The sequence below is a fragment of the Cavia porcellus genome, unplaced genomic scaffold (assembly GCF_034190915.1).
Source record: "Cavia porcellus strain 051 isolate PalLab524CR breed Dunkin Hartley unplaced genomic scaffold, mCavPor4.1 scaffold_16, whole genome shotgun sequence".
In the NCBI taxonomy this organism is placed as follows: Eukaryota; Metazoa; Chordata; class Mammalia; order Rodentia; family Caviidae; genus Cavia; species Cavia porcellus.
The window spans coordinates 56,888,301-56,912,014 of NW_026947499.1; the positions used below are offsets into that span (position 1 = coordinate 56,888,301).

Consider the following 23,714-nt stretch of genomic DNA (forward strand, 5'->3'; position numbering starts at 1 on the left):
TTTAACGATAAAGTTTGCAAGGAGATGGCATAGCTTGTTGGGTGCTTCTGGGAAACCACACTCACATAAAAAGAGGCTGAGCTGTAAAGGAGACTGCGATAGGAATTAGAAGATTTAGGTTCCACTTCTAACTTGGTTTATCTCACGGGGGGACCTGTTAAAAAGTAGAGAGGGTGAGGAGATGGTGCTCCGAGTCTCAGTCACTAAGAGCGCGAGCACTGGAGCCAGGTTGAAAACTCTCAGTTTAGGGCCGAACGAAGCCTTAGTGCGGACTACGTCTCCCAGTGTGCTCCGCGCGCACGCCAGCGTCTTACGCTAACACGTGACCCCCCATTGCTGTCTCTCGCGAGAGGACGGGCCGTGCTGGCGGTAGGGTTAGCGAGCTGTGGTGGTTGTGGTGGTGGTGGTGGTGGTGGTGGCGGCCGAGACGGTGGCGGCCATTTTGGTGAGGCCTCGGCAGCAGCAGCGGCAGCTCACTGGGAATAGCGTCTGCCTTCTTTCCAACTTACTGCCCGCGTCTCTGTGCCGTGAGAGGAGGCAGTGGAGGAAAGGCGGTGACAGTAGCCGCAGTTCCCGAGGGAATTTAGAGGCCGTGAAGTCTGCGGCCAAGAGGGGGCCCTCCCCCCTCCTCGGCGGGAGGGGGGGTGGTACGCACGCCCCCGAGGACGCAGGTAAGGAGAGGGAGATAAGATGGCGGACGTTTCACAGTTCCCCCGCCCCTGACAGGCGGCTGCGCGCGCATCTTTCCGCCACCACCTCCCTCCCACCTTCCCGGGGTGCTGCGCGCGCACCTTCAGCCGGGGCCCCGGGGCCGGTGCGCGAGGCTGTCGGCGCGCGCCTATAGAGACAGGGGGTCGAAGCCGGCCGGCCGGCACTGAACCCCGGCGCGGCACTTCTCCCTCCCACCCTTCTGCGCACGCGTGCCCGAGCCAGCGAGCCCTGAGAGGACGGACCCAGGTGCGCTCCTGCCCGCCCACCACACCAGTCACTCAGGGGCGCGCGGGAAGGAGGGGGGCGTGGGACGAGTAGTCTGGGCGCGCGCCCGCCACATCTAATCAGGGGACCAGGACCTGGTGACACGAGCCCTCTCCCTCCGAGCTTCTTGTGGTCTGGTGATGGGGGGAGCTTCTTGGCGGATTTGGGCTGGGGGCTTCTCAATCTTTCACCCCTTCTGTGCGTGGGCTTGGGCTCTGGCGGGAGCCCCCGGGCCGTGCGCGCTGCCGGCTCGCTCCGCCTCCGGCCGCGCACGCGCGGGCCCCTCCCCCATCCTGGCGTGCACGTTGGGTGGGGTGGGAGTCCGGGAGGGGGCGGGGCTATTCTAGGGCTAGTGGCGACTCAGGCAGAGGTCAGGGGTCATGCTCAGTCTGCTGGGCGGGCTTTGCAGGGGTGGGGAGATAAAAGACTGGGGTCAAGAGTTCAGGCTTCTTAGATTCAGGTTTGCCAGGATCCTGGGAATTTTGTGGCTGAGGGAGTGAATCAAAGGCGGCCCGGGGTTAAGGAATTTCCTTAAACGCTGGGGAAACACTTCCGGGCTCCCTGTAGGTTAACCTGGCTAGTTTCCGGCGCGTGGTTCTTCCCTGTATGGCTATTCTCCCGTCAGATTGCTCCTTAGTCTCTTGCTGTAGGTCTCAGGTTTAGGGAAGTGTCTGGTTGCACAGGTACAGGATTCACCTGGTCCTGCCCTGAATCTTGGGTATAGTTTCTTGAGGTTAGCATGTTTATTTACTTTTCTTGGGGATTTTGTTCTTATTTCGGTGGACTACTCACTTGAAAAAGAAGCACACTGCTTACACAGCCGTCATGCATGTGAATTTCTGGGTGTGACAGCTGTTTCTACTTTGTTGTTTGCCTTTCATGTGTGATGGAAGGCTTTTTACGTTTAAACTTTTAAAACTTGTTTCTTTTCTTAATCTTATCTCAGCCAGAATTTTATGTTCGTGTTGAATTCTGTCATCACAAAACATGGTTTGTTTGTGTTTTTCTGAAATGTGAGATTTTCTTACTATTGTGGGTACCGACTTGTCTATGTTTGAAAGTATCAAAAAGCTGCAATAAACCAGTTGTGGTGCATGCCTGTAATTCCAGACTGGGAAGGCTGAGACAGGAAAATTGCCAGTTTGAGCCCTAGGGTACATAGCAAGTTCAAGGCCAGCTTGAGTTTTGTAATGAGATCTGGACTCCAAAAAGCAGCCAAGCAACCAATAAAAAAGCTGGAGTAGGGGCCGGGGAGTTAGGTCAGTGGCTCAAGTGCTTGTTTGGTAAGCGCAGGGTTGTGAGTTTGATCCCTGGGACAAAAAAAAAAAAGTTGGAGTAAATAATGAACTTTGGTGGATATTGGTATATATGGATTGGTTCCTCACTGCTGTTTTCTTCCATTCTGTTTATTTTAGGTGTGATTCCCCTCATTACGGCGGCACCGTGGAAGTGCAGACTTTCACAGGGGGTGTGGTCTCAGCTCACACAGGTAAGGGTTCAGATAACTGTTTTGTGTACTGATGCTAAGACAAAATAGAATGAGACTAATTAAAGGTCAGTACTTGTGGAGTTTTGCTTTGAAGAACTACAGTGATACCTTGGTTGCTGAACTCAGTTTGTTCCAAATTCATGTTCCAGCTCTGAAAAGTTCAAGAGCTGAACATATTTTTCCCATAAGAAATAATGAGAGGCTGGTGGTGCATGCCTGTAATCCCAGCACTTGGGAGGCTGAGGCAGGATTGCTACCAGTTTGAGGCCAGCCTGGGCCACATAGTTAAGTTCAAGGCTAGCCTGGACTATGTAGCAAGAACCTATCTTTAAAAAAAGAAAAATAATTCTTTATGGTTTTGGTATGACACTACCTGGGTCTAAGTTTTACTACTTCTTCCTGTGTGACCTTTTTTTTTTGTCTTTTTCGTTTTTATTGGTACCAGGGATTGAACTCATGTCTGCCTGCTTGCAAGGCAGGCACTTATGCTGCTGAGCTAAATCCCCCGCCCCCTTCCTGTGTGACCTTATTCAAGTCATTTAGTGTCCATGTTCTCATTTCTTATTTTTTGAAGTAGAAATATCTGGATGTTGTAGCACACAATTGTAATCCTCTTTACTCAGGAGACTGAGGCAGGAGAAAAAGAAGCAGTACTGGAATATAGTCTGTTTAGGTCAGATATGTTTTCTGTATGCACACAAGCACATATACACGTTCCCATTTGAATCTAGGACCTAGTTCATGCTAAGCAAGTATGCTACCAATGTTACAGATTCTACCTTTTAGTTTTCAGTTGATTGGTTGATTGATTGGAGTCCTGGGAATTTAACCCACAGCATTCACACTGAGTTACATCCTTACCCCTTTTTAAATTTTTTATTTTTATTTTATTTATTTACTTTTTTGGTGCCAGGGATCAAACTCATGACCTCGTGCTTGCCAGGCAGGTGGCTTATGTCACTGAGCTAAATCCACAGCCCGAAATTTTTTATTTTGAGATGGGGTCTCACTAAGTCACTAAATTCCACAGGCTGGCTCAAACTTGTGATCTTTCTGCCTTAGTCTCTTATAGAGCTAGGTTTACAGGCATGCATGCACCACCATGCCCAGCTTTGGTTTTATTAAAGTCTTCATATTTGATGCCAGAGGCAGGAGGATCACTGCAAGATCTATGTGTAGCCAGTCTGGGCTACACATAGTGAATTGAAGACCCACTTGCACTACATAGTAAGACTCTGTCTTTTTTTTTTAATTGGTACCAGGGATTGAACTCGTGACTGCCTGCTTGCAAGGCAGGCGCTTATGCCACTGAGCTAAATCCCCAGGCCCTGTAAGACCCTGTCTTTAAAAAAAAAAAAAAAAGTATGTAGTACTGGCTACCCTTGAACTCCTGTAGCCTAGGCTGGATTGGAATTTGAGATATTCTTAGTGTCTTGAAAGCTGGGGATTATAGGTATGCTCCACTATGCCTGATGTTTGTAAGTAAATTTGTGGTTTTTCATTACTGCAGATTGAACCCAGGACTGCTCTACCAATGAGTCTTATCCCTAGCTCTTTTTAAATTTTATTGTTGCTTTTTTTTGTCTCTTTGAGACATGATCTCACTATGCAGTTTAGGCTGGTCTTGGGCCTTCTTTGTAGCCCAGGCTGGTCTTGAACTTGCAGTGATCCTCCTTCCTCAGCCTCCCCTGTGCTGGGATTTACAGGCTTGGGCCACCACCCCTGGCTTGTTGTTAATTTTTTTTTTTTTTTTTTTTTTTTTTAATGTCAGGGTCTTGCTATGTAGTTTAGGCTGGCCTTGAACTCGTGGTGATTCTCTTGCTTCAGCCTCCCAAGAGCTGGGATTGCAGGTATCTGGTACCATACCCAGCTTATTTTTATTTTTAGACAAAATATATTGGTCAAGTGGGACTTGATTTTGCCATTCTCCTGCCTTACCTTCCCTGAGTGCTAGCATTTTTGATATATACCATTGTGCTTGGCTATTAAGTGAACATTTTTTATGGTGTGAAGTGTACCAGGTTTATGAGTAGAAATGGGAATTTTAGAACACATCAAAGAAGTATTGGATGTAGCTGTGGTTTTTTTTTTTTTTTTTTTTTTTTTTTCCTTTTGTACTGGGGATGGAACTCACAGCCTCATGCTTGCCAGGCAGGTGCTTATCCCACTGAGCTAAATCCTCAGTGGTTTTTTTTTTTTTTTTTGTCTTAAAGAATTCTTTGGGGCTGGGGATTTAGTTCAGGGGCATAAGCACCTGCCTTGCCAGCAGGCAGTCGTGAGTTCGATCCCCAGTACCGAGAAAAAAGGAAAAAGACCAAAAAAAAAAAAAGAATTCTGCAGCCAGGTGTAGTGGTAGATGCCTATAATCCTAGCACTCAAGAGGCTGAGTCAGGAGCATTGCTGAGAGTTTGAGGCCAGCCTGGATTACATAGGGAGATGTATCAGAAAACAAACAAACCAAAACCCAAACATTTTAACCTCATTTTTATACTTCTCTAATTTAGGTGCTCCAGAGGCTGGTGGACCTGAGCGGAGGCTGGGACGCCCTGGTGGGCCCCGGGCCCTGGAAGACGGGTCCCGGTGGCCGGTGGCCCAGAATGAGGCCAGCTCCCAGCATGCCCTGCAGCCGGACACCAGCCCCTCGGCCTGCAGTAGTGGTAATAAGGACGCAGTCATTCTTCAGGCATCCACTGAGGAGCCTGGGAGTGGGACCATGCAGAGCAGCCCCTCCCCTGCTCATCCTCAGCTCTCAATTCTACAGACACAGGTTTGAAAGTGAAGAAGGTTTCTTTTCTGCTTTTGGTCTGTAGGTACTGGGTTGGAGGCAGAAGAAATGTGTCAAGTTCGAGCAGAGTCTGTAAACAATCTTTGGTACTCAGCTGGACTCAACTGTAGTCTATGAACCCTATCGGATACTCGTTTGATTTAACTTTAGCTTTTTATTGCTCTCAAAGAGTGCAGAAACTCCTTTCCTAAAAAGAGTTAAAGTGTTGGTATAATATATTTTTTTGGAGGTGGGGGAGTTTTACCAGAAATCAAATTCACAAGTTTGTACTTACCAGGCAGGCAATTGGTACCACTGAGCTATATTCTTGGGTTTTTTTAAATGTATTTTGAAGACTAAAGGCTTTGAGACTAGTTAACTTCTTTTGGAACTGAAAGAAGGTAAGCCAAATAAGCAGGTAGGATAGGGAAAAAGCCTGGCTTTTGCAGCTGGATACATTTAGCTTTGGACACAACAGGATTTTGAAGTATACAGATTTTTATTTTATTTTGGTACTGGGGATTGAACTTAGGACCTTGCACTTGCCAGGTAGGCACTTCAGAGCTAAATCCCTGGCCCTTTATTTTTATTTTTTAGAGATAGAATTTAACTGGCTCCGGCCTGTGGTAATCCTGTCTCAGCCTCCCAAGTGCTGGAATTATAGGTGTACATCATTAAGTCTGTCCTAATGGATTTAATATTTGTACTTTTCCTAACCTGCTGGGAAAATTTATGATGTATAGTCATTTGTTATTTAACTGGTAGGAATTTGGTGCACTGTGAGACTTGTGTTAAGAGTGAATTTCATGAGTTTTCTACTATCTGAATTTCAGTAGAGCATTATTTTCCACTTAGGCTTTGTAAAGTAGTTCGTGGGTATTTGGGAACTGTGTCAGTCTCCAACCCTTGCATACCTATTGAAGATGTTAGGTGGCTTTTTCCTGATGTTTGATGAATGGTGGTAGCTCAGGTGTACTGCATAGGGCAACCTGCCGTATTTTCTAGGGAATGTGGGGAGAGACTAGAAGTTGTTTATATGAATAGTTAAGTCACTGAAGCTGTGAAAGGGTCACTTAAGTTTGAAATACAGTAAAGTAACATTCTTGAATTTTTTTTCTTCTTTTTGACACAGGGTCTTGCAGTGCAGTTCAGGCTGGCCTTGAGCTCACTTTGTAGCCCAGGCTGGTCTCAAACTCGCAATGATCTTCCTGCCTCAGCCTCCAAGTACTGGAATTGTAGGCATGCACCGCCACATGTGGCTTCATTCTTGAATTTAGAAAATATATAACTGTCAGTATGTTGCTTTTACAAGTCAGGGATCTGCTATAAATGTGATTCTAGTATCATAGCATCTTGTAAGAACATCATTCCAGGTATTTGTGTTTATAAAACAAAGATTGATATCTTATTCTTGAGTTTTTCTTTTGAAAATAGAACTGAATAGTATACTTAAAATATGCAGCAAAAGCCGGGCATGGTGGCACACTTCTCTAATTCCAGTGCTTGGGAGGCTGAAGCAAGAGGATTCTTTTTTTTGTCTTTTTCTTTTTTATCGGTACCAGGGATCGAACTCACGACTAAATCCCCAGCCCCTCAAGAGGATTCTTGCGAGTTCAAGATGAGCCTGGGGGCTGGGTGTTTAGCTCAACAGTGGTAAGTGTCTGTCTGACCCACACAAGACTGAGAGTTTGATCCCTAGTACCAAACAAAAATTTAAAAAAAGAATTAAAAAGAAAAGACCATCCTGGGCTACAAAGTGACCTGAGGCCAGCCTAAACTGCATGGCCAGACCCTGTCTCAAAATAACCAAGAAAAAAAAAAGCAAAAAGCTAACATTTATTTTCTTAATTTTTCTCTAGATGGTGTCGGACGGCATGACAGGCAGCAATCCTGTGTCCCCTGCCTCATCAAGTTCCCCAGCCTCTAGTGGGGCAGGTGGCATCTCTCCCCAGCACATAGCTCAAGATTCTTCTCTGGATGGACCTCCAGGCCCCCCAGATGGTGCCACAGTGCCTCTGGAGGGGGTCAGCTTAATTCATTCTGGTGACCTGGCAAACAAAGGCCCAAAGTGGGAGAAGAGCCATGCTGAAATTGCAGAGCAGGCCAAGCATGTATGTATTACGTATTGGGAAGAGCCATGAGGATTCTTATTTCTATCTTTATTGAGGCAGGGTCTTGCTATGTAGTTCAGACTGGCCTTGAACTCACTTTTATAGCCCGAGCTGGCTTTGAACTCACTTCTGCTTCAGTTTCTTGAGTTCTGGAATTATAGGCTACATAAGGATTCTGGAGAGTCTTCTTTTAACTCCCATAGTTTGGTATTTTGAGTCTTCTCTTGACTCCCATGTGTATCTTTTTTTTGTTATTGTTACAAATTTAGAATTTAGGGTATGAGCTGTCTTTGTTTTTGTCCTTTTTTGATGCAGGGTCTTACTATACAGTTTAGGCTGACCTTGAACACACGTGTAACCTAGGCTGCCCTCAGACTCCTAAGTGTTGTGATTATAGATGCTACCACATCTGGTTTTGGGCCCTCCCACCTTTTTTTTTTTTTTTTTAAAAATTTGGGAGTGGAATTTAGGACCTGTGCTTGCCAGGCAGGCACTCTGCTACTGAGCTGTATCCCTGGCCTTGGGTCTTGGTTTATATCATCTTCATGAGCAAATCGCTTAATTTCTGAGACAGGATCTTGATAGGTAGTTCAGACTGGCCTTGAACTCACTATGCAGACCAACATAATCTTCAGTTCTTGGCAGTCCTCTTTCCTCAGCCCCCCTAATGCTGGGGTTACAGGCTTGTGCCGATAAACCTAGCTCCTTTTTTTTGGTTTTATTTTGAAGTGGGATCTTGTTGCCTTGCCTGCTTTGAATTTATGATCTACTGCCTTAGCTACCTGAGTGGCTGGAATTACAGGAATATATTGTCATACTTGGTTACCTCATTTTCTTTAAAAAAAAAATAGAGACAGCTGGTCATGGTGACAACGTCTGTAATCCTCGCATTTGGGAGGCAGAGGCAGGACGTTCACCATGTGTTTGAGACCAGGCTAGCTACTTAGCAAGACTGTGTCCAAAGACAAAAATAGAGATGTCTGCTGAGTGATTTATTGTGATATTTTATTTTTTGTCATGAGGTATATACCTGACTCAGGGTTTGAGGATTCTAGTTAAGCATTATACCATGGAGCTAAACTCCCTAGCCTTGTTGTAAGTTCCTGTTTTTTCTTTTCTTTTTTCTTTTTTCTTTTTATCGGTACCAGGGATCAAACTCACGACCACCTGCTTGCAAGGCAGGTGCTTATGCCGCTGAGCTAAATCCCCAGCATGTTTTTCATTTTCAGTACTAGAGATGAACCCAAGGCATTCTCCATCTGAGCTATAGTCTTATTTATTTATTTATTTATTTATTTATTTTGAGATAGGATTTTGTTAAGTTTCTTAGGTAGGAGCAGAATTTGCAATCCTACTGGTTTAGCCTAGTTCAGTACTGGAATTATAGATGTGTCTCATGTGGCTGGCATTGTGTTAGAGTTTTGAGATAAGGTCTCACTGTAGTCCAGGCTATTTTTGAACTCATAGTTTTCCTGCATTAGCTTTTTCGGTAGCTGAGATTATAAGCAGGCACCATTACAGCCTGATTTATTTGAAGATTAAAAGAGGAATTATGCATCAAAATTTTGTAATGTGATGCTGTTGTGATTTACTCATTTTTACTTGATTTCTATTCTTGGGCCAGGAACATGGACATTACATATGACCTTGTTAGAAATGCAGATCTTTTATTTATTTGTTTGTTTGTTTGTTTATTTATTTATTTTTGTCTTTTTCCTGCTACTGGGGATCGAACTCACGACTGCCTGCTTGCAAGGCAGGTGCTTATGCTGCTGAGCTAAATCCCTAGCCCCTATTTTTTTTTTCGCTTTTTTTTTTCTTTTTCGTTTTTATCGGTACCAGGGATTGAACTCACGGCTGCCTGCTTGCAAGGCAGGCGCTTATGCCGCTGAGCTAAATCCCCACCCCCCTTGCTTTTTGAGTTAAGTCTTATTCTGGCGTTGACCTAATAGCAGTTTTCCTGCTTCAGCCTTCTAAGTGCTGTAATTAATAGGTTATGGCACCACACCTGGCGTTTTTTTTTTCTTTTTTCCTGTGGTGTTAGGGATTAAATACAGGACCTTCATGCTGTGGAACATCCCTAGATCTTTTTTTAAAAATTTGAATTTGCTTTAAACACTGCAGATTAGTTTGGTATGTGCTCAAATTTGAGAGCTGCTATGGCTTTCTTGTTTCCTTTAGCAGTCCTTGTTCCTTTAGCAGTCTGGCCATTTAGTTCCTTTTCTCATCTCTGGCTTCTTCTCTGATTTTATCAGGAGAGAACAGAAATAATCAGTTCTGAGAGTTGTTTCATTTTGTTGATACATAGTCTGTAGTTCATGCTGGTCTTGAATTTGTGATGATCCTTTTGCCTCAGCCTTCTGAGTACCGGGATTATAGGTGTATGTCACTACACTCAGCCTGTTGATCTAGCTTTTTTCTTATAAATTTAATTAATGTGGATGTTTCATTAAAAATGACCACTTTGTTACCTTTTCTTTGTTATATCTATCCTTTGTTAATCTTTCTTTTTTTTTGTACTGGGGATTGAACTCAGGACTGTGCAACTTGCAAGGCAGGCGCTTATGCCACTGAGCTAAATCCCTGGCCCCACCATTGTTAATCTTTTCATGTGTAACTTCAGTACATTTCATGCAAAACTGCATTTTTATTTTTTATATTTAGTCTTTTTGAGACAGGGTGTTTTTGAGATGTGCAGTTCAGGCTGGCCTTGGGCTCACTCTGTAGCCCGGGCTGGTCTCTAATTTGCTATGATCCACCAAGTGTTGGAATTATAGGAGTGTGCCAACATGCCCAGCCAAAAGTACATTTTTAGAAGAAAAGTGTTTGTTTTGATGCTGAGAATTGAACCTAGGACCTTGCATGTACTGAGCATTTTTATACCAATGAGCTATATTCTCAGCTGTTTCTAAAAACAGAAACATGATTGTGTAAATCAGGCATATTCTGAACATAGTCTGAGGAAATAGAATTCTACAGTGAGGAGACCCCTTGTATTTAAAACTTTCTAAAAACAGAAACATTATTGTATAAATCAGGCATATTCTGAACATAGTCTGAGGAAGTAGAATTCTACAGTGAGGAGACCCCTAGTATCTAGTAAGAAGGAAGCATGCACTGGCCATGTTTCTAAAAACTCTCCTTAGTGTCCATTTTCCCAAGGCACACCTATGACCATGGAATGTGGAGATCATACAAAGTAGTGGAAAGAATGTAGAATGTGGTGTCTGCAGTTCTTAGTCCTGTTTTTGATTACTAACTTTTTTTTAGCAGTAAGATGTCAGGCAAATTATTTAATCTTTCTGATATTTTTTTTTTGTCACTTGTTTTTATCTTTACTGTTTTATTTTAAAAGAGGATAAAACAAAGCATAGTGTAATAATATCCTTTTGTAGAATTAGGATGTGAACCATTTTAATGCAAGTAAAAAAAAAAACATTTGGCCCAGTCAGTGTTACGGAATTCAACCATGGCAGTGAAGTGGCACCTGTGTCCAAGGAATTGTCAATGAACCTCGATTTCTCTTACTAGGAAGCTGAGATTGAAACTCGAATTGCTGAGCTGCGGAAAGAGGGTTTCTGGTCACTGAAGCGGCTGCCTAAGGTGCCCGAGCCCCCACGCCCCAAAGGCCACTGGGACTACCTGTGTGAGGAGATGCAGTGGTTATCTGCTGACTTCGCTCAGGAGCGCAGATGGAAACGGGGGGTGGCCCGTAAGGTATGTTTTCTCCTGGGTTGGTCTTTATTTACTTTTCAGGTGTGATGCACACTGGGGGGGTTAGTTTGTAGGATTGAACAGAACAGTGTGGTCATTTTTGATGCTTACAGCATTTAAAGGAAAGTTCTGACATCCCAGATTGCTTGGCCTGGATTGCTTTCCTTGCCTTTGGTTTGGTGGATTGGAAAAGTGTTTTTATGCTGGATCTGTTCACATAGGTGGTGCGCATGGTGATCCGACATCATGAGGAGCAGAGGCAGAAAGAGGAACGGGCTCGGAGGGAAGAACAGGCCAAGTTGCGCCGTATTGCTTCCACCATGGCCAAGGATGTCAGGCAATTCTGGAGTAATGTGGAGAAAGTAAGTGGTTGGGCATGGGAAAGAGAAAGGGCCTTGGATTGGGTTGGAGAATGGTATAGTAGTAGGGGTGATAAAGTTTTTCTTGAGGGAGTGAATATATTGAGGCAACTCTAATGCCATATCTGTTGTAGGTGAGACTTTCCTACCATGGAGTGTTATGAGAAGAAGGTATAGTGGTAAAATAATGGGCCTCGCATTTGAGTATTGACTCCATAGGCCATCTGTCTTGTAGGGAATATAGTATGCTTTTTGTTTTTGAACTCCCAGGGATCCTCTTGCCTCAGCCTCCTGAGTGCTGGGATTGTAGATGTGTACCACCACATCCAGCAGATTATGCTTTTTCTAAAACATGTTCTGGGCATGGTGGTACATGCCTGTAATCCTAGTATTTTGGAGGCTGAGGCAGGATTGCTGGAGTTTTGAGACTAGCCTGAATTGCTTAGCAAGACATGTCTCAAAAAGACAAAACAACCAACCTCCCCCACATTTGTTACATTTATTTGCTGGAAGCTGAGTGTAGCAGTCTAGGCTGTAATTCTAGCACACAGGAAGCTGAAGTAGGAGGGTTGCTATAAGTTTGAGACTAGCCTTTGTTACATAGAGTAAGACCAACCTGGGCTACATAATAAGACCATCTCAAAAAACCAAACCAAAACAAACAAAAAACTGTAACTCACTTTATTTGCTGGAGTACCTTCAAAGTTCCCATTGCTCAGTTATAAATATGTCTTACGTACTATATTTCAGTATCAATGGAATATTGGTTCCAGGACTTCCTGTGGGCATCAAAATCTGGGGATGCTCAAGTCCTATATGTAAAATGGGGTATTTACCCATAAACTAAACATAACATTGTTATCTCTAGGTTCCTCCTATAATGCAGTGTAAAGGCTGTGTAAATAGTTGTATTATTTATGGAATAATGGTGAAGAAAAAGTCTTGTATTTGTTTAGCACAGGTGCATTTTATTTTGTTTTTGTCATGGTGAGAATCAAACCCAGGCCTTCGCCCAGTTACTCTGCCACTGAACTGTGTCCTTAGCTGCAGATTTTTTTTTTTTTTTTTTTTTTTTTTTGGTTTTGGGGATTGAACTCACAACCATGCGCTTGCCAGGCAGATACTTACACTGTTGAGCTAAATTTCCGGCCCTGTTTTTTGTTTTTTGAGGTGAGGGTCTTGTGTTACATAAGCTGACCTAACTTCAGCCTCTCTAGTAGCTGGGACTATAAGTGTGCACCACTACACCTGGCTACAGTTTGTTTGTTCATATATTGTTCTGAGGATGGAGCCCAGGGCCTTGTGCAAACTACATTCTCATTCTACTGCTGCCCGTATCTCCAGCTGTTTGGTTTTTTTTTTTTTTTTTTTTTTTTTTGGTACTGGTGACTGAACTCCGGACCTTGAGCTTGCTAGACAGGCACTTGTGCCACTGAGCTAAATCCCTGGCTCTCCAGACTTTTTGCACTTTGTTTTTTTTTCTTTTTACTGGTACCGGCAATCAAATTCATGACCACCTGCTTGCAAGGCAGGTGCTTATACCGCTGAGCTAAAATCTCCAGCCCGCTCCAGACTTTTTGAATAGTTTCAGTTTGGGGCACATCCCTAGCAATTTACTTTTGATCTTTCTGGTGTTGTTTTTTTCTCATTTGCTCTTTTTTTTTTTTGAAGGAAAAAAAAAAAGTGAAAGGGTACAAGTTATACAGATTTACAGAAGAAAAAAATGAACAGTAGGAAATCACTAGTTAATGGATTACATATTGCCATCTTAAAAATAATTGTTCAAGTCACAAAATTAAAGCTTGTAGAGTGGACATTCCAACAATGATACTGCAAACAGTTCTGTTCAATGATCCAATAAAACTCTGTGATATCATTTTCTATCTTATACACTTAAATATACATGCAGTTATATAGTTTAGAGCACTTTCTTTTCCTCTCTTTTGTACAATGACTATTACACATTTTGGGTTTCATTGCTCCCACGGTTCTTATTGCTTTTTTGGAAGAGAGTAAAACCAAATGAGACATAACAGGACAGAATCGGTCAAGTCAAAAGGGTGGACATAATAGATAATATAAAAACATAATACAAGGTGATCATCAATGGTTACCATAATGCCTCCCGCTATCTCTAATAGAATTGCCTATATCATTAGTTATAATACAATTGAACAAAATAGTAAAGAACAAAACCGACAAAACCAAAACATTGGAGACGTTGTAGGTCTTCAAAAGTAGATAAAAGTCAATGAGATGGGCGTTATAATGAATCTCATTATCTTCTCAGCTGATGCCTAAACTTTCGAACCTGATACTATCCATCAAACAGAATAGGGGAACATCAGTCAAAAACAAGATGGTGAGAGTAATACAGGGCTTCAAATCGAGATAATAGAAAGTCAAAATGGGTTACTATATTTTATCCTGCTATTTTTTCCCTTTAATTAAACGGATAAAAATAAAAAATAATGGAGTGGAGATTGAGAAAAAAGAGGGCATGTTTTAATCTCATTTGCTCTTAGAAAACCCCTTTTTTAAATTTATTTTTTTGGTACCAGGGTTGGAACTCAGGACCTCCTACTTGCCAGGCAGGTGCTTTTGCCACTGAACTCCCCAGTCCGCATCTTGTCTCTCTCTCTCTTTCTGGTTTTGGTTTTGGTTTGTTGGCTTTTGGCTTTTTTTTTGACTTTTTTTTTGTTTGGTTGTTTTTTTTGAGACAGGGTCTTACTGTGCAGTTCAGGCTGCCTGAGCTTACTTTGTAGTGATCACTTGCAATGATCCTCCTGCCTTAGCTTCCCAAGTGCTGGGATTATAGGTGTATGCTACCACGCCCGGTTTCTCTTACTCTTTCTTTTTCTTTCTGTTTTTTTTTTTTTTTTTTTTTTTTTAATCTCTCTCTGTTTTTTGAGACAGGGTCCTACCATGTAGTTCAGGCTGGCCTTGAACTCACTTTGTAGCCCAGGCTGGCGTCAAACTCACAATTCTCCTGGGACCTCAGCCTCCCAAGTGCTAGGATCACAGGTGTGCACCGTCATGCCTGCTTTTTTTTTTCTTTTTCTTTCCTGAAATAGGATCTCAGTATGTTCAGGCTGGCCTGAACATAAGACAATCCTTCTGCCTCAGCCTGCTAAGTGCTGGGATTATAGATCTGTACCACTGTGTCCATGTCTGGCTTTTTTTTAATCTTTTTTTTGTGTGTGTGTGCCAGGGATTGAACTCATGACCTTGCACTTGCCAGGCAGGCACTTAAGTCACTGAGCTAATCCCTGGCCTATCTTCTTCTTTTTGGCTTTTATTTTGTAGTGCTAGAGATCAACCAAGAGCTATTCTTTTGCATGTGCCAGTGCTGTACCACTGAGGTACCTCCCTAACCCCACTTATTTAATTTTTAAGATCCAACTTCAAATTCATTTTCAGATCATTCCAGGTTAATCTAGTTCTTCTCTCACCATTTTTCCCTTTGTGCTTTCCTCAGAATACCCTATCAAAACCACAAGTCTCTTAAAATTACTTAGTTCTCTCCTAAATGGCCAGCCTCAGGCTGGGCATAAAAGAGGCCTCCTTTGTATCTAACTGTTAGGCAGCTCTTATTTGGATTCTATAGTCTGATGTTAGCTAGCCAAGTCACTGGTGGTTTCAGTCCTCTGATAGGACAGTTATGCATGTAGCACTGGTGGTTTAGAGCTGATGGGAACATTGTTGGATAAAATTATATAAATACAAATAATTATCTTTGTAACTTAATCCTTTCATGATTATGCCAGGTGGTACAATTCAAGCAGCAGTCTCGCCTTGAGGAAAAGCGCAAAAAAGCCTTAGACCTGCACCTGGACTTTATTGTGGGTCAGACTGAAAAGTACTCAGACCTTCTGTCGCAAAGCCTCAACCAACCGCTAGCCTCCAGCAAAGCTGGCTCTTCCCCTTGTCTTGGCTCTTCCTCAGCTGCCTCCAGTCCTGTACCCCCTGCTTCCAGACTAGATGAGGAAGGTGTGTATTCTCTTTGGCTCTGTTACTCTTCCCCATGTACCTGTTCCAGAGCTGAAAAACCCACCCTGTGGCTTGCAGGGCCCGTGGACTTTGTGACCTTGTTCTCCTGCTATAGATGGGGACTTCCAACCCCAAGAGGAGGAGGAGGAAGATGATGAGGAGACTATTGAGGTTGAAGAACAGCAGGAAGGCAATGATGCAGAGACCCAGAGACGTGAGATTGAGCTGCTTCGACGTGAGGGAGAACTGCCACTGGAGGAGCTGCTCCGTTCCCTCCCTCCTCAGCTGCTGGGAGGGTCTTCGAGCCCCTCTCAAACCACCTCATCCCATGACAGTGACACCAGAGATGGGCCTGAAGAAAGTGTTGAGGAGGAACCTTCTCAGGTTTTGGAGGTATAGGCAGGAGAGATGGAGATGGCTGAGGGCAGGAGCAAAGAGAGAGATTAAGGTCTTGAGTCCTGGGCTCTATGATTGGCTGTGGTTTTTGAGTCCTCCCTGGTTAAGGAGAGTTGCTTGGGCTGTCATTCAGGGAGAGCTAGGAAAGAATTTGGGTTCCAGCAAGTTGTAGCTTACATTAGGCTAAGTGTCTGATTCTGTGATAGAACAGTACTAAAATTTACTTCATGTATGTGTTTGTGTGTGTGTGTGTGTGTGTGTGTGTGTGTGTGTGTGTGTGTATGTGGGTGGCTAAGGTACTAGGTATTGAACCCAAGGAATGCTGAGCTACGTTTTATTTTTTAATTTTGAGACGGGGTTTTAAGAAGTTTACTACCTGTCCTCAGACTTGCAGTCCTATCTCTTGAGTAGCTGGGATTACAAAGTTGTGCTGCTGGACTAGCTGTACTTCTTAAATTGCTGTGTGATCATGTGTTGACCCTTATTTGCCACTTGGCAAAATGACTAATAACCTCTCTCTGGTTTGTAAAATGGGTGCTGGAATGTCACCTTGCTGTCTCTTCTGTGTCGCTGTGCTCTCTTTGTTCATATATATGAGTGTTGGGCCTTTTATTTTTTAGCACTTTCACAGGTCCACCCCTGGGCAGTGGGGCCAGGATTTGGTAGCTGGTGCTGAGAGAAAACCTTGTTTGCATCCTTGCCCTGGTATTATACCATTGGCAGCTGTCATTCAGTGGGACAGACACCATTTTGTGATTCTTAGTCAACATTTTATGCCTTCCTGCTTCTCTAACTTTAGATGTTGCTGGGTATGGTGAGGCATGTTTGTAGTCTCAGTGTTTGGGAGGATGAGTCAAGGAGATCACTAAGTTTGAGGGCATGGTGGACTACATAGTGAGTTGAAGGCAAGACTGAATTATTTGGTGAGACCCTGTCTCAAAAAGAAAAAAAAAAAAAATCCTTAGGTGCTCCCATTTTTCATCCTTTGTCATACAGGTGAAGGCACCCCCTTCCTCTGTTACACAGCGCAACAAACAGCCTTGGCATCCAGATGAAGATGATGAAGAGTTTACCGCCAATGAGGATGAAGGTTAGGCCTATTCACCTTATCTGTTGACCTTTTTGAATTAATTGTTTTGACCTAACCATTCAGACTTCCACACTTTTTTCCTTTTTTTTCCCCTACCTTTTTCTTTCAGAATGTGTTCTATGTCTTTGTCCCCATTGATTCTGTTTCATTCCTTTTTGTAGCTGAGGATGAAGAAGACACCATAGCAGCTGAGGAACAGTTGGAAGGGGAGGTGGATCATGCCATGGAACTGAGTGAACTAGCTCGAGAAGGTGATGCTCATCAGATACTTTACTGAGTGTCCACTTGGTGTCTCCCTTGTGCAGTGTGCCAGGGATAGACGAATTCATTCTGGTGAATTCATGTCTAATGGCAAGGACAGGCATTAGATGTGGGAATGTATTTTTTTTTTCTGTTTGTTTTGTTTCTGTTTTTATTTTTTTGAGAATAGGGTCTTTCTGTGTAGTTAATGCAGGCCTTAAATTCACTGTGTAGCCCAAGCTGGCCTCAAATTTGGTCAAACTGACATGGTAACTAGAGAGAATTTAGTAGAGAGAATTTTAGTAGAGAGAATTGAGGAAGTAGTGTGGGGTAGGATGTTACACACCTGTAATCTCAGTGACTTGAGACGAGGCAGGAAGATTGCAAATTCAAGGCCAGCTCAGGCAACATAGCAAGAACCTGTTTCAAAATTAAGTGACAGGGGCTGGGGATTTAGCTTAGTGGCATAAGCGCCTGCCTTACAAGCAGGCAGTCGTGAGTTCGATCCCTGGTACCGATAAAAAGGCAAAAAAAAAAAATTAAGTGATAGTGTACCCTGGGATTCAAGCACCACTACTGTCCTCTCCCAAAAAGAAAGTGGTAATATTTCACTTGAGTCTTGTAAAGGTGGTTTACCAGACTAGTACTTTCCTTTCCAACAGGAAGTTCTACCTGCCATTTTGTAGCCCAGATTGTGAGGCTGGCAGTGGTAGGTAGTGCTAAAAGTAAAGTCTTTGGTTTCCCTTTAGACCTGAGCATAGTAGTGTCTTGAAAGATCTAGATAAAATGAACTGCACCACTTAGCCCCTCCACGTTCTTCCCTTCTCTGACAAATACCAAAAACATCTTCATTTCCCTACCAGGTGAGTTGTCTATGGAGGAGCTACTTCAGCAGTATGCAGGAGCCTATGCCTCTGATGCTTCTGCTCCAGGATCTGGGAGTAGTGAAGAAGATGAAGATGGGGAAGTGGAGGCTAATAGCTCTGAATGTGAGCCTGATGGAGCCGCAGAAGCTGAAGAGGCTCCTCATGAAGACAGTAGCAGCCAGTCAGGTGATTGTGTGTCTTGAGGCAGGAACTGGGGAGGGCCTGAGTTGAAGAAACAAGTATGGTGAGCATGAATCTTTGGTGTTACGATTTAGACACTGCTGAGGAACAGAGTGAGGATGAAGAAGACGAACATTCAGCAGAGGAAGAAACGAGCGGAAGTTCAGAATCAGAGGAATCTGAATCTGATGAATCTGAGGGTGCCCAATCACAGAGCCAGGCAGATGAGGAAGAAGAGGATGATTTTGGAGTGGAATATTTACTTGCCCGGGATGAAGAACAGAGTGAGGCAGATGGAGGCAGTGGTCCTCCCACCCCAGGGCCCACCACCACTTTAGGTCCTAAGAAAGAAATTACTGACATTGCTGCAGCAGCTGAAAGTCTCCAGCCCAAGGGGTACACCTTGGCTACTACCCAGGTATTTTCAAGCCCCAGCTTCTGCTTTCTTAGATTTAGCCTTCCGGTTCCTAATGAGGTTGTCTCAGTTTTACTGTGGTAATTCTGCTTTTTGTTCTTTCCTGGCAGGTGAAGACACCCATCCCCCTTCTCCTTCGAGGCCAGCTCCGGGAATACCAACATATTGGGCTTGACTGGCTGGTTACTATGTATGAGAAGAAACTTAATGGCATTCTTGCAGATGAGATGGGGCTAGGGAAGACTATTCAGACCATCTCCTTGCTTGCTCATTTGGCCTGTGAGAAAGGTAAGTAGGCAAGACCCTTCTCAGCCAACTCCCTGATGAGCTGTTTTAGTCCTGACTCCACCTGTAGCGAGGTGAAATTCTTGCCTTCAATAACTGTAGGTGCTAGGGTCTGTAAGAGTAGTCATTTATAGGAGGGCAGTTAGAAAACCAATACTCAAATAACCTTTATTATGTCTCATTTCCTTTTTAAACAGGTAACTGGGGTCCCCATTTAATCATTGTTCCTACCAGCGTGATGTTGAACTGGGAAATGGAGTTGAAACGTTGGTGTCCCAGCTTTAAAATCCTGACTTACTATGGAGCCCAGAAAGAAAGGAAACTCAAGCGGCAGGTTCGATCCTCCATATAGTTACATTAACCCTTTGGTGTAGCATTCTGTTTTCAGGCCTTTTCCTTAGATGAGTTTATTTTCCTTATGTTCTTATTGTGTCTTTGTTCTGTTGGGAGGGTTACCGTTTGTTCTAATGCTGCTGGGGATGCTCTGTCTTACTTTGAGGACTTTAGCATGCTAGTTTTTCTCTTTGCCCTGTTTTTATTTTTATTTCAGTATTACTAGTTTTCCTTCTCTCTCTCTCTCACTCTCTCGCTCTCTCTCTCTTTCTTTCATCTGGTACTAGGGACTGAACCCAGAGCTTTTGCAATGAAATATCTGGTTTTTTTTTTTTTTTTTTTTTGAGACAGGGTCTCACTGTATAGTTCGTGGTGCTCTTAAACTCACTGTTTAGCCTAGGCTGGCTGTGAAGTCTTGGCAGTCCTCCTGCCCCAAATGCTGGTATTACAGCTGTGAACCACCACACTTCACTTTTTTGTTTGTTTGTTTTGAGACAGGGTCTTGGTAAGTTACCTAGTTGGGCTCAAACTTGAGATCCTTCTACCTCAGCCTCCCCAGATTACAGATGCCATCATGTCTGCTTCATTTAACTGTCTTCTACTTTCTCTCTCTAACTCCTTAGGGCTGGACTAAGCCCAATGCCTTCCATGTATGTATCACATCTTACAAGCTGGTGCTGCAGGACCACCAGGCATTCCGTCGCAAGAACTGGCGCTATCTCATTCTGGATGAAGCTCAGAACATCAAGAACTTTAAGTCTCAGCGCTGGCAGTCACTGCTTAACTTCAACAGGTAGAAATGGAGATGAGAATTCATTGGAGGGATGGCTTGGATTGAGCAGTATATCAGGTATGTTTGGAAAGCTGGGTCCTTACTAACCCGTCTTCCTCCTGATTCCCTCTCTTTGCAGCCAGAGGCGCCTGCTCCTCACAGGAACACCATTGCAGAATAGCCTCATGGAGCTATGGTCCTTGATGCATTTTTTGATGCCTCATGTCTTCCAGTCTCATCGCGAGTTCAAGGAATGGTTTTCTAACCCGCTAACTGGCATGATCGAGGGCAGCCAAGAATATAACGAAGGTCTAGTCAAACGACTCCACAAGGTAGTGCATCAAGATCTTTCACCGTTTCGATTTTTACTTTTTTGTCTTCTCAATCTACGTATCTCACAGGCTTCCTCATTTCCAGGGGTTTTCACTGTGTTCTATGGGATAAAGATCCCTCAGTTTGTATTTGTAAGTCCTTGAGAGTTTTTAGATCACTTGACATGAATTTTTTTTTTTTTTTTGAACTGGAGATTGAATTCATGACCTTGCACTTGCCAGGCAGCGCTTATGCCACTGAGCTAGATCCCCGGCTCTCTTAACCTGAATTCAATTTTTTTTTTCTCACCCTGAGATAAGATTTTGCTATGTATTTCAAACTGGCCTTGAACTTGCTACCCTAGGCTAGCCTTGAACTCACTGAGATACCCCTGCCTTAGCTTCCTGGGTGCTGGGATTATAGGTGTGTGCTACCATGCCTGGCCTGAATTTGAATTTCTGACTTTTTTTTTAACTTCCATGTGGCGCTGGTGTTTTAAGCTCAGGATCTTGCACTTGGAGGGGAAGGGCTGTATCATTGGGCTTCCTCCCCATTCCTGAAGGTTCCTCTTGAATTCAGTCTTTTCTGGCCATATGTTGCCATATGTCTGGCAAAATAACCTGTTATTTCTCAACCAAAAATTTCTGGTTTTATAATTCCATGTTGTATAGCTACACTATCGTTTGATTAACAGCCAAGGTAGAAGCCAGGAAGTCTGTCTGTCTGTCTTTCTTTCTTTCTTTATATTTTTATTTTAAAAGGGGTAAAATTAAACAACAAAGCAGAACAAAATAGGACATAAAGTAATGTAAGAGATACAAATTTCAAAGCTAGATGACCTGAGATCTTCACTATGTATCATATTGTCTGTTATTTTCTTCCAAATAGTTGTCCATACGTCTTCACATACAGAGAATTCATATAAAACAGCATCATATAAAACTGATCCGAACAGAATGAGGAAAGCATTTTCGGTCTTTATAACCAGACAGTAGGGAAGTCACTAATGGCTGTCATAGAGTCTCTCATTCTCTTCAAAATAGCTGTCCAAACTTCCATGTATATTGAAGTTCAACAAAACAAAATAGACTGGGGGGGGGGCAGGAAATCTTTTTTAAAAAACTTTTTATCAGTACCAGGGATCAAACTCACGACCATCTGCTTGCAAGGCAGGTGCTTATGCCGCTGAGCTAAATCCCCAGCTCTGAACCAGGAAATCTTTAACTGCTGCATTTCCTTCATTTACCTCCCTTCACTTCTTCCATGTCACTATGGATTATGAAGACTATGTCTTACAGGATTTAAATTATAAATATGCCTATTGTGTTCTGTCAAGGCCACTTTTTTTTTTTTTTTTTTTTTTTTGGTATCAGGGATTGAACTTGTGACATTGTGCTGGCTAGGCAAGTGCTTATCCCATCAAGCTAAATCCCCCCCCCCCTTTTTTGTGGTGGAAGCACTATACCATTGAGATATATTTTTTATTTTTGTAATTTTGTAAACTTACCGTCAGTCTTAAAACATAGTTTGAATAATCATAGTTATTTCATAGTTATTGACTGACTCAGGGCTTCCTTATATTCCTTACAATTACCTCTGTGTCTTCTTCAGCAGACAGTAAGTTACTTGAGAGGAGGGTTTATATCTGATTCATCTTTGTGTGGTTGGTATTTGGCATGCCTTGTAACTCCATGATTGTTTGCTGATGATAGGTTAATCCAGTTCTCAGCCAGTGATTGAATTTAGACTCAGATGGAAGGGTTGGGTTGGGACTTAAATACCACTGTTTTCCAGACAAGCTCTTGGTTCTTGTTTTTTAGGTTTTGAGGCCTTTTTTGCTGCGTCGAGTTAAGGTAGATGTTGAGAAGCAGATGCCCAAAAAATATGAGCATGTTATCCGCTGCCGACTTTCCAAGCGCCAGCGCTATCTCTATGATGACTTCATGGCACAGACCACGTAAGGGAAGGTAGAGAATAGGTGCTGGATTGGAGTACAGGTGGTTGTCAGAATGTTTGATTTGTCTTTCATCTCTCTCCAGAACTAAGGAGACACTAGCCACAGGCCATTTCATGAGTGTCATCAACATTTTGATGCAGCTGCGAAAAGTCTGTAATCATCCAAATCTGTTTGACCCTCGACCTGTTACTTCCCCCTTTATAACCCCAGGCATCTGCTTCAGTACCTCATCTTTGGTGCTGAGTGCCACGGATGTCCACCCACTCCAGGTATGTAGTCATCCCCAAGGGACCTCATATGTCTTTTTTATATTTTATTTTATTTTATTTTTTAACTTTTTATTGGCACTAGGGATCGAACTTACGACCGCCTGCTTGCAAGGCAGGTGCTTATGCCGCTGAGCTAAATCCCCAGTCCCCTCATATCTTTTGAGGCTGATTTTTTGCTTTCTACTACTTACTTTATTCCTCAGTCCTGTTCTACTAACTTTACTGTTTTCTAGGCATATTATTTGGCAAGGTTATTTATCTTTGACCCCACAGTGTTTTTTTTGTTTTGTTTTGTTAAAAACAAAAGTGTAAAGCCTGTTTTTTGATCTGGGCATGGTGGCGCATGCCTGTAATCCCAGTGCTTGGGAGGCTGTGACAGGAGTATTGCTGTAAGTTCAAGACCAGCCTGGGGGACCTAGTGAATTCAAGGGCAATGTGAATTGTATAATTAGATCCTGTTTCAAAACTGGGGTAAAAGAATGCCTGTGCTTTTCCCCTTTGGGCCTATTCTTTAATGTATTTGAGAATTGATAAGTTTTGAAAGTGCTGAGAGACCTATACCTGACACTTTTTGTCTTTGAGATAGGATTTTACTGTGCAATTCAGGCTGTTCTTGAACTTACATTGTAGCCCAGGCTCAAATGCCTCCTGCCTTAGCTTCCTGAGTGTTGGAATTACAGACGTGCACCACCATGCTTGGCCTTGTTTCGATTTTATTTTTTTCTTGTTTTTACAGACAGGGTCTCATTTGCAGTTTAGGATGGCTTTGAATTTACTTTGTAGTCCAGACTGGCCTCTAACTCACAGTGATCCTCCTGCCTCAGCCTCCTGAGTGCTGGGATTATAGGAATGCACCACCATGCCCAGCTCTGATTTTTTAAATGTGTCCTTCTGGTGGTATTAGGAACATTTGCATTGTTGTGCAATCATTATAACCATGCATCTGCTGAACCATTGTATTTTTCATTCTTGCATCCTGTAATTCCACTACCAGTCAAAGAAGAACTGTCCAGCCTCTGTCACATTTTTTTGTTTTTATGAACTTGAGTATTCTGGGTACTTGATAGAAATAGTTGAAGTATTTGTCACTTTGCAAATGGCTTATTTCACTTTATATAATGTCTCCAAGGTTCACCCATGTTGTAACGTGTGAAGTCTTATTTCCTTTAAGACTGAATGTGTGACGGCCAGGATTTA

The 23,714-nt window shown here is 43.1% G+C and overlaps 1 protein-coding gene and 1 non-coding gene across 4 annotated transcripts in view; both read left to right on the plus strand.

Moving 5' to 3' along the window:
- The first annotated feature begins 370 nt into the window (after positions 1-370).
- Srcap (Snf2 related CREBBP activator protein) overlaps positions 371-23,714 on the plus strand; it is a 46,307-nt gene continuing 22,963 nt past the window's right edge. For 2 of the 3 annotated variants that reach the window (XM_063226836.1, XM_063226838.1), the window contains exons 1-18: positions 371-671; positions 2,391-2,464; positions 4,969-5,231; positions 7,088-7,339; positions 10,871-11,056; positions 11,275-11,415; positions 15,180-15,402; positions 15,518-15,795; positions 16,795-16,888; positions 17,050-17,139; positions 17,992-18,180; positions 18,270-18,592; positions 18,700-18,877; positions 19,072-19,208; positions 19,831-20,000; positions 20,119-20,311; positions 22,112-22,248; positions 22,331-22,517. In XM_063226836.1, the coding sequence (XP_063082906.1) occupies positions 5,178-5,231; positions 7,088-7,339; positions 10,871-11,056; positions 11,275-11,415; positions 15,180-15,402; positions 15,518-15,795; positions 16,795-16,888; positions 17,050-17,139; positions 17,992-18,180; positions 18,270-18,592; positions 18,700-18,877; positions 19,072-19,208; positions 19,831-20,000; positions 20,119-20,311; positions 22,112-22,248; positions 22,331-22,517 (2,832 nt within the window). In that variant the 5' untranslated portion in view covers positions 371-671; positions 2,391-2,464; positions 4,969-5,177. Of the gene's footprint in view, positions 672-742; positions 958-2,390; positions 2,465-4,968; positions 5,232-7,087; positions 7,340-10,870; positions 11,057-11,274; positions 11,416-15,179; positions 15,403-15,517; positions 15,796-16,794; positions 16,889-17,049; positions 17,140-17,991; positions 18,181-18,269; positions 18,593-18,699; positions 18,878-19,071; positions 19,209-19,830; positions 20,001-20,118; positions 20,312-22,111; positions 22,249-22,330; positions 22,518-23,714 lie in introns of those variants that run through there. The other variant, XM_063226837.1, reaches the window with a different exon arrangement.
- Positions 16,415-16,542, plus strand: LOC111754029 (small nucleolar RNA SNORA30/SNORA37 family). The gene has a single exon (XR_002788764.1). It is a non-coding gene; the product is annotated as a small nucleolar RNA SNORA30/SNORA37 family (small nucleolar RNA).